This window comes from Hyperoodon ampullatus (genome assembly GCF_949752795.1).
Source record: "Hyperoodon ampullatus genome assembly, chromosome: 18".
Taxonomy (NCBI): Eukaryota; Metazoa; Chordata; class Mammalia; order Artiodactyla; family Ziphiidae; genus Hyperoodon; species Hyperoodon ampullatus.
In genome coordinates this window covers 19,270,567-19,282,723 of record NC_136931.1, presented here as the reverse complement: position 1 = coordinate 19,282,723, position 12,157 = coordinate 19,270,567, and the positions used below count along the sequence as shown (strand labels likewise).

Here is a 12,157-nt window from a genome sequence, read left to right as displayed (position 1 = left end):
AAGACAGTGGGCTCAAGCAGCTTGAGTTTGGTCCTCTCCACGGCTTGTGGGGCAAAGGCTTATGTCCCAAAGGTATGCTGTCCAACTGGGACAGAAAGCCCCTCTGGAGAGGAACAGAGTAAACAACTTGGACTCAGCTGAAACAGTGAGATAAGGCACAGAAAATGGGGAGGTGGCCATGGGTACTGAGTGTGAGGCAGGCGGACACCCAACCCCAAGCAGCACACAGCTGTCCTGAGCCCTCCTGGGCCGCTCAGCTGCTCTACAACCCAAGCCCAGGCACCCATCCCCATCCCTGACACACCCCTGAAGGTACCAGCTGCGCAGACACTGCTGGAGGCCTCGCCAGCCTAACCCCTCACCCGCCATTCAGCTTTAGGACTAAACAGTGTTGTCCAGTCCTCAGGGATGAGGTTAGTCCCAGTTCTGCCCTAATTTGTTGTGTGACTTTGGCCAAGTCACTTAATCTCCTGGGCCTGTTTCCTTATCTATAAAAGGAGAGGATTGTTGGAGTAGATGTTCTCTGAACTTCATTCCAGTTGCAAAAGCCTCTGGTTTTAATTCCCAATCCTGCTTGCTTCTGACCATTTTAAGAGCCTGATGTTTCCAACTTCTTGGTTTGGGAGCTAGGCATCCCCAGGTTTGCACAGGATGAATTTCCTTTACAGACAGGACAACACTCCCCTGATGGGTTGCGGTCTCTGGGATGCCAGCTGGGGCCCTAGTAGGGACCAAGAAAAAAGCAGCAGCCTACAGGATCATGTCCCAGGGCAGAATTCTGGGAGAGCACAGGGCCACTGGGCCCATCACCAGCAGTTAGCCCAACTCAATCATTTCTCTTGTCCAGCTGTAGGCCCAGTGAGTCCTGGTGGGCACTGAATATCTCAGGCCACACCAACCATTCCTGAATCCACTGATGGAAAGCAGGAGCTTGGCCAGCCCAGATCCAGGCAGGGACTGGAAGCTCGACTTCTGACCTTGCCCCTTTGCAGGGGCTGCTTGGGTACTCCCTCCCACTGTGAGGCCGATGGGGAAATCCCAGCCCATCCTGGTGCTCCTCTGGGAGGCCTCTTCCCTTTCTTCCTCCTGGGCAGTCTGTCCTCTCCACAGATGGCCGGCCTAAGTCCTGGCAGCATCGTAACCCTTCCTCTCCTGATTCCCTGATGGCAGTACCAGGACTGTTTTTGAACAACTAGCTGTGAGGATCCGTCTGACATGGACAGTGGGACATTTGTAAAGCCCATGAGGTCCTTTCCTCTGGCCAGCAAATATGCTTAACAGTCTTTCCTAAGAGTGGCCGGGGCCAAACTGCAAAGGAGCTGCCTGGCACAGCTACAGTGAGGCCTGGCCTAGGGGGTCAAGGGTTCCATCCACTCCAGCGACTGGCAGCCCAAAAATCTGTCTCCACAAGGTCCTGGCTTTTCAACAGAAAGCATCAATTCCATCAGAGCTGTGCAGAGACGGTGAAGATCCAGGCAGGAAAAAGGCAGCCCCTGTACTCAAGGGCCTCTGTCCTGGGTATGGAGACTTCCTCCCCACAGCCTGACACTCAGCAGCTCTCGGGTCAAAGGCAGGTAATTTCCAGGCAATCAATTTAGAGTAAATGAATTATTTGGCCATCTTAACAACAAAGGTAGGCAGGATGTTGAAAAGGGAAGAGAGAGAGAGGCAAGGCAGGCAGTGAGAGGCAGGGTAGAATGGTAGATAGCGTGCTAGCCAAGGACCCTCTAACTCCCTTGCTCTGCTGTGTAGCCCCGGGCCAATTCATCTCTTCTTTGGACCTTGGCCCTGCAGTTCTCTGCTCAGTTCAGCTCTCAGGGTCCTAGGGACCCACGCCTCTCAGATGCTGCAAACCAGTTTAGCCTGACCTGCCCACTATGTGGCCCCCAAAGCCTACTGGGCTTCCCTAGGCTGCAGCTGGGCCTGTGGCTCAACAAAGGGGAAGCCTGAAATAAATGAATCACTTGGCTGAGGTGACAGAGATGATTCTTTTTAAATGAGTTGGACTCAAAAACATATGGTGTCTGGACAGCTTCACCCAAGAGGTGCTGGACCACTAACACTACGATAAATACTGTGTCTTTTTTAATATATATATTTATATATATATATAATCTCATTTTTTTTACTTATGAAAATAATAAGCTATCACCAACTTGGATAGGCTTCACCACTAAATTAGCAGAAACCAGCTCAGCACAAACTCTCCAGAGATAAATACTGGTGGCTCAGTCAGGAGGGGGGAAAAAAAGATTAAAAAACCCCCAACCTCTCCTCAGAACAAACCCCTTCGTTCAAAATAGAAGTAACCAGACAATACTGTGTCATAGGCCGCTGCACATGAAGGGGGGAGAGAGAGAGACTGAGGGTGGGAGAAAAAGAAAGGAAGGAAGGGAAGGAAGGAAAGGAACGGGGGAGGCCAGGCAGGAGGAGTGGACTCTGCCCATGGCTTCCAGGTCCCTGCACCAGGTGCCGATGGAGGGCAGGGCTGCTCCAGCCCTGGGGCCGAGGGAGGGCCAGGTGGGGCCAGACAGTGTGGTCAGCTAGTGCAAGTAGTCGTCGACTCTGGCAAAGGAGCAAGATCCCAGGCCTGCTCGGGCCATGAGCCGTAGACATTCAGATGCCTGGCCCAAGGCGAGCATCAGAGGGGGCTGCTTTGGCAGGTTCTGAGACTCTGTGGAGAAGAGACAAGGCCTGGTCACTGCCCTGCTCAGGGCTAAGCCCAGGTCCAAGTTCCCTTGGGGACAGAAGGTGGGGGGAGTGCACAGAATCTCTTGGAACAGAGCGTTCATGTGTCTCTGTGTGAGTGTGTCCCAGCCACCAGGCCATGGCCCTGCCTGTGAATCTCAGCTTTCTTTAGAGCACTGAGCTAGCCAAGGCCCAGGGTCATAGTCTAGGGCCCATCATGATCTAGCCAGCCAACTCAGTTGGGCAGAGGGAGGTCAGGGCTTAGGTTCAGCCATGGGAGCCCAAGAGTCCTATGGGTCACCAGAGAGCCTCTGGGCAGAGCTCACTGCCCAGATTTGGATAAACATCAGCAATTTCTAGGGAGGGGTGAAGGGGCTAACCTAGGTACTCACAGGCCAGCTTCTGTTTTTGTTAGATCCACTTACCTAAAATGGCGCTGTTGAGGGCAGCGCATACAGGCTCCCTCTGGATGGGGTCAAGCTGCTGGCCAACTGGGCAGCTCCAGGGGTCTGAGTACGCAAGCAGGCTAAAGGCATCCTAAAGGACAGGGCATTCTTGAGAGGACTGTGGCACGCACCACGCACCCCCTCCTCCATGGCTCCAGGAGGATACAGGGCCCTGTGTGGTGCCCACGGAGAGCACAACATACCCCGACTGAAGGGTCAGGTAGGGCTGTGTCCTCCCCAGAACCTAGAGAGGGTGGGGTGTACCCTGGATGTCCTGTAGACTTGACTAGAGCCCGCTCTGTCCCGTTGCTGCTGCCTGCCCCCAGTGCCCTCTCCCAGTCACCCTGCCCCACCACCAAATGGGGGCCCATTCTGTATGAGGGCCTGGCTTGTTCTGTACCTGCAGCATCTCTGTGTGGGCCAAATTCTTGCCGTATTCCCGGCCCAGCTGCTCACTCAGTGCCTGCAACTCACGGCCAAACAGGATAATCCTTTCTGTGGCCGCCTGATTGCCCCCGCAGAGCTGCCGCCGAGGATGCCCATCATCTGCACCCAGAGCCCAGCAGAGAACACATCAGGAGGGATAAAGAGAGAACGGGAGGACTAATGTGGAGACCCCAAAGAGAACACGACAAGAAGGACCTTGGCTGGAGGTAGGGTGGGGTGGTGCAGCTCCTGCTAGAGGCAAGTGAGGGCTGAGAGGAGCAGGTGGACCATCCGGAGCTGAGCTCTTCTTAGTCCACCTAGCCCATGGTCTAGGAGTCACACAGGACTCAAGCTTGCCCTCTTCCCACCCTCTGCAAGTTGCAAGGGTGTTCATAAGGTGTCTGCTCTCACCAGCTCCCTCTAGCCACAGACGCTGGGAACTTGTTCTGGGCAGCAGGCTAAGGCTTTCCCACCTCAAGCACCGATTCATGATTGGCTAAGGAGGCAGTGGACCAGATCTGGATAGAGCTTCTCCAGCCACCAAAGCCTGCCCATGCCAACGCCCACAGAGGGGAGAGGACACCAGGACTGAGCAATGCCGCCTGTGGAACACCATGTGGGGGCATGGCCTTACCCATGCTGGACTCATCCGTCTGCAGGTCTTCATGCTTGTAGGCACCATTGACAATGCGTGTGGACATGCTCTCCAGCACACCATTGGGGTAATGTTCCGCCTCCATCTCCATCTCACTGTCGCTGTGGAGAAGGGTTGAGGTGGGAGTTAGCAAAGGGGATGTGACTGGAGCAGCCTGGTTGGGCCTCCATTTAGGCTTTAGCTGCAGTTTGCAGTGGGTAAACTGAGGTCCCCAAAGGGCATGAAAGGACAGCTCCCAGGCTTCCCAGGCTCTAATACTTGGGCCCTACTGTGACACCAGCCATCCCAGAGGCTTGTTACTTCACTCCCACTCTGGTCCCCATGCTGCCTCTGTGACCGTCCCCACCCTGGCCCTCCTCTGAGGTGGTACGCCCCTTCTATACACCCCCTGACCCCCAATGACCAGGGCAGGTAAGTCCTGATAGGCATCTCTGGGAGCCAAACCCAGGTCAGCCCTGTAGCATGCTGGAGGGCTACTGAAAGCCACCTACAGTCTGCAACCTAAAAACCCTGCCTGCCCAACCTGGCTGACCACAAGCTAAGCCCAGTAAAAGCTCCTTTAGTATAGACCCTGGGGGTTCTGAGAGGCCTGGCATTCTTGGAGGCAACCACATTCTCAGTGTCAGCGCCTCTGGAGAAAGACAGGGCCAAGGAAAGTGGCAGCTGAATCGAGTTGGACCAGAAGCTGGAGCCAATGCCAGGCCTGGTGGGTCAGCGGCTACTATTCCAGGCACAGACCTGGGATGGAGGTGGGGGTAAAGGGCAGGGTGGCGCTCAAAGGACAGGCTGCAGTGGGCGCAGAGCAGAAGGCAGGAGGAAGAAGCAGAGCAGGACAGGCACCTGGTCTCCTGGTTACTGGTACTGCTGTGGGGCTGGGACTTGGTGGAATCTGTTGAGTTGGACTCGGAGTAATTGACTGAGGATGGAGATGAGGAGGACGAGGACGACGACGAGGAAGAGGAGGAGCTGGGCGGAGGGTATTTACTGTGGTTCTGTTTGCTCTTGGTGGAAGCGACGCCATTGCTGCAGCTGGGACTATCTGCTCCTAAAAGCCGGGGAACAGTCAGAAGAGGAGAGGCAGCCTGCCATCAAGCAGGGCCCCAGGAATAACTACAGTGGTCCCACTTCCCTTCCCCCAGTCCAGCAGCAAGCCCTGAGCCCATCCCAGGGAAGGGTGTATGGGTGGCCTTGCTTCTCCACACCAGTTCTTCCCAGAGCCCTCTGGAGAGTGGCTGACCTGTGTTGTGCATGTGGGAACTAGTGGGGCCGTGTCGGGGGCTGAGGCTTGGGGAGCCAGGGTAGCTGTCCTGGGACTTGGGGCTTCGGGAGCTCAAGCTGCGGACCTCACTGTCAGTCCCATTCACCATCTCCACAAACTGTCGGCACCTGCAGAAGGAGCACAGCAGCAACGCCCTGGGCTTGGCCCGGGTCGTGTGCGCCCACCACCAGCTGGGCCGTGGGGGACCGGACGGTGCCCCAAACCTACTTGAGCATGAAGAGCAGGTTGGGGTTGTGCTCCAGCAGCCCTGGGTAGAAGCGCTGTGTGGTCTCAATGGCCTCACCCACACGGCCCTCCAGCACCAGCTTCTGGATCTCTGTAGAGAGCAAGAATGCGTCAGTGAGCGAGGGGCTGCAGACCTTCCTCACAGCCACACGTCTACACACTGCCAGCCCCAAGCACGGACCAGCTGACAGTCAGGTGGGCTGGCTCAGAGTGGCAAGCCCACTGAGATGCTCACAGAAGAGGGTGAAGAAACAACCTGGCCACCCAGCCCCACAATAGATCCTGGTTTCTGTCAAGTGTCAGGTAGTCCTCAAAGAATAAGAGGAGAAAATGGAGGGGGGGGCGCTCTTAGCCCAGAGGCAGCAGGTTGAATTTGGAGGCCTGCTCCTATGGAGTACAGGTTGCCAGGGACCTGGGCAGGGGAAGAGGTCCTGGCTGTGGGAGCATAATCTAGGGATGGGCACCCGGGCAGCTTCGTGGCCTGAGAGGCCCCTCTTCAGACAGACTTCTCTCCTCAGGCTTCACAGGGAGTTGCCAATGGGAGCTCATGGATTCTGGGCCAGGCCCATGTCTTGGCAGTCTTCAGGGGCTGTGGCGCGCCCCCTGCTGAGAGAGGAGGTCATCCTCCTCACACTGGCAGCTCTGACGTTGACACCTCTCAGGCCGTCGGCATCGTGCTCTTGCCCTGGGGCCCTGGTGCGTCTTGCTGGGAGCGACTTCTGGGTAGATCCCAAGTCTGGGATCCCTTTCCGACTGTCTGGCTGGGCGTGGCTTCTCTGGGAGACACAGACACATGCACATACACAGAGACGACAGGCTCAGAGTGACGCAAGCAGGCACACACAGACACACGTGTCCACACACATCTACTCTCCCTCACTCTCCTCTCCTCTTCCCATCTCCTTTCTGGGCTGTTTCCTCTTTCCCAGCACCCTCCTTCCACAAAAGAGCCCCAAACACACAGTATGCAGGCTAGTATGAACACCAGGAAAACTTCCTTTGGCTCCTTCTTTGTTTGTCTGCAAAGCCCAGGACCAGAGGTGGGAAGCAGAGAAAGGTCTACCACAGTGGCCACGGAGCATCAGCCTTCCCCCTGTCTGACTGCTTCAGTCCCCTCTCTGCCCAGGGGCAGGCAGAACTACTAAGGTTGAGTAAATGGTGGCAAAGGCAGGGCACTGAACTGGTAAGATGCAAACACACTCTTTCTCGAAGACCGTGAACAGGAGGCTGAGTGGAATCCAGGATGCAGGAGGAAGGAAACAAGCATGGAGGAAGATCCAGCCATACCAGGCCCCAGACTATGCCAGGCCATCAGAGTATACATTAGGGAGGCTGCACCGAGACAGTCCCATGCTGCTGGACTGTCCTTCTGGACAGTGTGGCCTTGAAAGAGGGACAGAAGAAGGGCCTGGGGCTGGGCTGTGGGCTGGTCTTCTGGTGAGGACCCGAGCTGAACAGACTACTGACAGGTTACCCAAGGCTGCCATGAGCCAGAGAGCAGAATTAGGGACAGGTGAGAGAGGGAGGGAGAGGGGAGAGGAGAATCAACCTTACTTTGTCTGTTCTTTATGGACGCTTGTTCTTCCTGAATCGGGGTTTCAGTCATTCGGGCAAAAGCCGTGGCCGTGGCACAATACCCATGATGCACCAGGTAAGATGAGACCATGCTAGAAAAAAGGAAATGCTCAAGGTGACACTTAAGAACTGCATTTCTCACCAACCCCCTGATGGGACAGACTATCTCCCTGTTAGGTCTTCCCTAAACATATCTTACAGGTGCAACCTCCACAGAATAATAAAGGGGCTGAAACAAGTGAAAACATCCCCCAGTGCTCATGCAGTCAGGCAGAAGAGGGGCAGGTCACCACATCTGTCCTCACAGCTTGGAGGAGGAGTGGCTGCAGTTTCTCTGGGATATGCTGCCCACAGGCAGGCAAGTATGATAACAGAAGTACATACAGAGGCACATACCATCTCCTTACAGAAGCGGCTGCCTCCTGGGACCTGAAGCAAACCCAGAGACTGCCGAGAGTCTCTATGAGGGCTTCCTGGAAGGGCAGCCAGCCAAGCAGTCTGGCAGCTGCCCAGTGATGATGCATGCCACGTGCGTACCTTCTACACACAGGAGCTCCTCTGCAGGTGCCCCACGCGCCCGGCAGAAGCATTCCAGCTCAGGTGAACCTGGCCCTCAGGAGTGTTGGCTCTAGACGGTGATGGGGAGCTAACCCACGACCCAAGTTACTCCACGATACACAACAAATTAAGGGCCCAAGAAGCCAAGGTTTCAGGCAGTAACATGGCCAACAGGAACACGATCTTTGGGAGATGGCCCTGAGAAGCCTGATGCCCAGAAATCATTTAATCCCACCGAAAGCTGGCTAAGCAGCAGCACACGTAGAGTCCTCATATCTGATGTGTACAAAAGTGAATACCTTGGTGTGTGCATATGTCAATGTCATTATTATAACTGCCAAACACAAATGTCTGAAGAGCTGTCATGTAGAAGGCACAGAAGTTCAGCTGTGTGTTCCCTCATGTTTTAAGGGGTAAATGAGATGATCCATATAAAGTGCCTAGCAAAGCAAGAAGTCAATATATACAACCTCTTATTATGAAATTATGTATTTATAACATTAATTATGAATAAGAATTATAATATTTATATATTATAAACACAAGGGCAAAAATTCTTGACAAAACATGGTTCAGATGCGCCCATATATACGTCAGAGGCCACTAAAATGTACAGTCCCTTTGACTCAGTAATTCCACTTCTTGAAAGGACACCCAGAAAATAATCTTAAATATGGAAAACTCTTTATGTACAAAAGGGTGACCTACACAAGCAAGAGAGAGGAAATAACCTGAACCTACCACCAAGGGAAGCCAGCCAAGGGGCTTGTGGCAAATGTGTCTGCGAGATAATACAGTCATTAAAAAGGTCCATAAAACGAAGTTATATGAAATCACAGATATGAGTTATATGCAAGTCTCAGCAAATACTACATATGAACACACAGGCACACAGATACATATATGTAAACAAATACACCCATGTGCTGAGCCCAGGCCCTGTCAACTGAGAGTATTAGTCCCTCCCCCACACAGCTGGGGCAGCTCCACCTCTCCCCTTGCCTGTTCCAGCAAGCCTGCTATGGGGACTGGCACCATGCTGGCCCTCCAAGGAAGGGCTTCTTATAAGTTCTGGGGGCTGGGGACAAGATGTAGTAGTGCTGCTATTCCTGAGAAGGGTCTGGCCACCTAGCCCCTGCCTCAGCCCTCCCATGGGGCCTGCCTCGATATCAATCCCTGAAGAAAGGAAGGCTACACAAAGAACCCAGTGTGCACCCCACCCCCACCCACTGGACTCTGGTACCCCAGTGTCTGCAGGGCAATGACCAGAGCTAGCAGAAGCCCAGCCCTTCTCTGCCCACCCCTGGGAGCCAAGCTAACAAACTAACCCACCTCCTGGCAGAGTGGGTACAGGTCATTGCCTCACTCAGGCCTGCAGCTGTCAAGTGGAAGAGAGAACCATATCTGGCCTCCCTCGGGATTCTCATCAAGACTGTCTCCCAGGAGAGGCTGGGAATTAATCAGCCAAGAGCCAGCTAGGTCCTAGGGAGGACCCTCTTCACACCACCACTGCCACAGATGCAAGGGACTTAGCTGGATCTGACCCTGAGAGGTGACCTTAGGCCAGAGTCATGGCATGATAGACACTCCCTATTATGGAAAAGAAAAGTGCACAGAGGAAGATACCACAGGGCGTACTAGCACATCCTCTGCAAAATGACCTGGGGAAGGAAAACAGCCCTGCTGGTGATATTACATACAGGGCCTTCCGATCCAGTTGAGGGGGCAGAGGTTTAAGTAGGAGCAGCTCTGGAGAACTGAACTAAGAGAGGAGCAGGAGTGCAGCAGGCAGAGTCATCCTGGGAGTGCTTTCCAGAAGGAACGCTACCCACTGAAGTTCACAAGAGCAGCTTGTAGCAGTACAGGGGCCTACAGGAGAGTGAGGCCCCTGGGACGGGGCAGGGCTGGGTAAGGGCGGGAGTGGGGCACTCACTTCTGCAGCACCGCCTGCCACTCGCCAAGCCGGGCACTGATGGGGAAGCAGTGGACAGTACCCTGGACCTTGGCACGCCACTCCCGCATGTAGTCCTCAATGTCAAACAGGAAGGGTTGCTGCCCAAAGTTGGCGTCCACAATCTCCCCAGGTGTCTGCAGGCCTACGGTGGGGTAGAGGTTGGCCTGAGGAGGAGAATGAAATGTCAGTTGGGCCCTGAGGGCAATGGGGCAGCAGGGCCTCGCCGCATCTCACCTCCGGCACAGAGGGGAAGGCGCTGGCTCCCGCAGGCCGTTGCTTTGGCTTTGAGACAATGGCAGCATGGCTGGGGGAGGCAGGGCTAAGCCACACTCTGCCCACCTCCCTAGCAGAGACACTATTCCCCAAAGTTTGAGGGGAGAAGGCAAAAAAAAAAAACAAGCCAGGCTCAACATGGAGTCAGTCTCTTGCCCTGCATCAGAGGCTGTAGTGTTCCCAAAGCCCAAGGACCCCTTCGGGACTCAGCCAGGGCACAGAGAGGCAGGCTGGGCTCCACAGCCCTGCAGGTGTGCCCATGAAGATCTGCTGCAGGGGTGGATGATGGCTCCTCTCAGAAAGATCCAGGACCAAGGATCCCTTTGCCACAAAAAAGGGGGGTATATAAGGGGGCAGGAAGGGATGCGGGGAGAGAGGAAAGGAGGGGAGGAAGAGGAGAGCATGGGCAGATGGCCAAGGGGGTCAGGTGGTATGGACCCCCCGACATTGGAAAAGGGTAAAGAAAGGCTGCTGCCCCTCCTGTCTGAGGCTCACTAAGAGGAGGATCTTCTGGCCAGTGAGGTTTGGGCATGTCCCTCTGGGTGTGGGGCTCCCTGATTCCCATCTATCCCCTGCCTTGACCAGCTTTTGCCAGGTCGCTCCCTCACTCCATGCTTTCTATGGCTCCCACTGCTACAGCCCAATGCCTCACCAGCCTCCTCCTCATTGGCCCCAGGTCCCCAGTCTTCTCTTCCACCTTCCATCCTTAGACCACGTATCATTCCTGACTACCACGTGCTGGTTCTGCACACTGGGTTCAGCCTTTCTACCACTTGGCACACAGTGCCATCACATCCATGTCTGGGTGTTTCATGTCATACCTCCACCACTAGACTCTTCCCCACTCAGGGTCAGAATTCTCCTTGTGTCTGTTCTCTTTCTTTGCTTAGGACCACAGCCCCTCTCTGGAGACTCCAGGGTGGAGGGAAGGATTTTTATACATAGACAGAGGTTCTAACAGGAACCTGCGTGTTGCAGTCTGGGCTTCAGAAGGCCCCTCAGATCACAGGGGCATTTCCTATTCCTAGAGCATCACAGGGGAGCCCAGGATCCCTAAGCAGCCCCCAGAGTCAGCAAACCTTTCCTCCTTCCAGACCCCAGCCAGGGCACACAGAGCCAGGCCAGGCTCCCAGCATTCTGGGTGGAGGCCCTGCATGTGACAAGGCCTGTGATGACTCACGACAAAGAAGGACTGGAGTGCAGGAGGTGGGATGAGCCCTGAAGGAAGCCAGAAGGAAACCTCACCCTTTTCTAAGAGGAGAAAACCCCATAAATTTCACCTCTCTGGCCCAGGAGTACCCTGCACAGTAGCAGGTTCAGTCCCCTAGGGCACTGGCTTTCCTCAGGGATCTTTGATGGGTATGCACAGGGACCTGGCTCCCTAACAGTTCAGGAACAAGTTTCTATACGAACAATTTTCTATACTCTGCACACAGGTCCACTGGCTATAAGCCACACAGAACTGGTTCAGACCAGCTGAGCCATGGAGCTACCTCATCTCTGCCCACACCGTCCCCTACCTCCTAGCTGCCTTTGGAAATGCCACAAATCTCTGTCACCTGCTAAGAGTCATGGAGGAAGACCAGGCCTTACTGCTGGAGAGAGAAGGCTGGCAGGTACCGCCTACTGGTACCTTCAAGCTGACGACACAGCACACATCCCTGGCTGGGGAAAGGGTAGGACTCCACACCCTGCACTTGCAGGTAACACCATGCCCTTTCCTAGTCGGCCCCCAGGGCCAGAGCAGGAGACCCAAGAGTAGTACTTACCGGGAGGTCTGTGAAGGCTATACCTGTGGAGGGAAAGGAACAGTCATCAGGCCACCTGGTTTCCCATGCCTCTGTGGGCCCCACGAGGGTCCGTCACAATGGCTGGGGGAGGGGCTGGTCATCACACCTCCCCTATGGTGAAGGACAAGCACTAGCCAGGGCTTGGTAGGTTTATTTTTTATTTTACTTTATTTTATTTATATTTTTAATAAATTTATTTATTTATTTATTTTTGGCTGCTTTGGGTCTTCGTTGGCTGTGCGCGTGGGCTTTCTCTAGTTGTGACGAGCTGGGGCTACTCTTTGTTGC

General features: G+C 54.6%; 1 protein-coding gene across 4 annotated transcripts in view; it reads right to left on the bottom strand.

The window, feature by feature from the left end:
• Nucleotides 1-2,543: 2,543 nt before the first annotated feature.
• The window catches only part of RANBP10 (RAN binding protein 10), a gene marked incomplete at both ends in the record, with an annotated part of 63,155 nt that continues 53,541 nt past the window's right edge, over nucleotides 2,544-12,157 (bottom strand). For 2 of the 4 annotated variants that reach the window (XM_079723970.1, XM_079723972.1), the window contains 10 exons: nucleotides 2,544-2,674; nucleotides 3,114-3,225; nucleotides 3,535-3,680; nucleotides 4,195-4,412; nucleotides 5,056-5,260; nucleotides 5,453-5,601; nucleotides 5,702-5,810; nucleotides 7,274-7,386; nucleotides 9,786-9,970; nucleotides 11,849-11,871. In XM_079723970.1, the coding sequence (XP_079580096.1) occupies nucleotides 2,544-2,674; nucleotides 3,114-3,225; nucleotides 3,535-3,680; nucleotides 4,195-4,412; nucleotides 5,056-5,260; nucleotides 5,453-5,601; nucleotides 5,702-5,810; nucleotides 7,274-7,386; nucleotides 9,786-9,970; nucleotides 11,849-11,871 (1,391 nt within the window). Of the gene's footprint in view, nucleotides 2,675-3,113; nucleotides 3,226-3,534; nucleotides 3,681-4,194; nucleotides 4,413-5,055; nucleotides 5,261-5,452; nucleotides 5,602-5,701; nucleotides 5,811-7,273; nucleotides 7,387-9,785; nucleotides 10,002-11,831; nucleotides 11,872-12,157 lie in introns of all 4 variants that reach the window. The other 2 variants (XM_079723969.1, XM_079723971.1) reach the window with 2 other exon arrangements.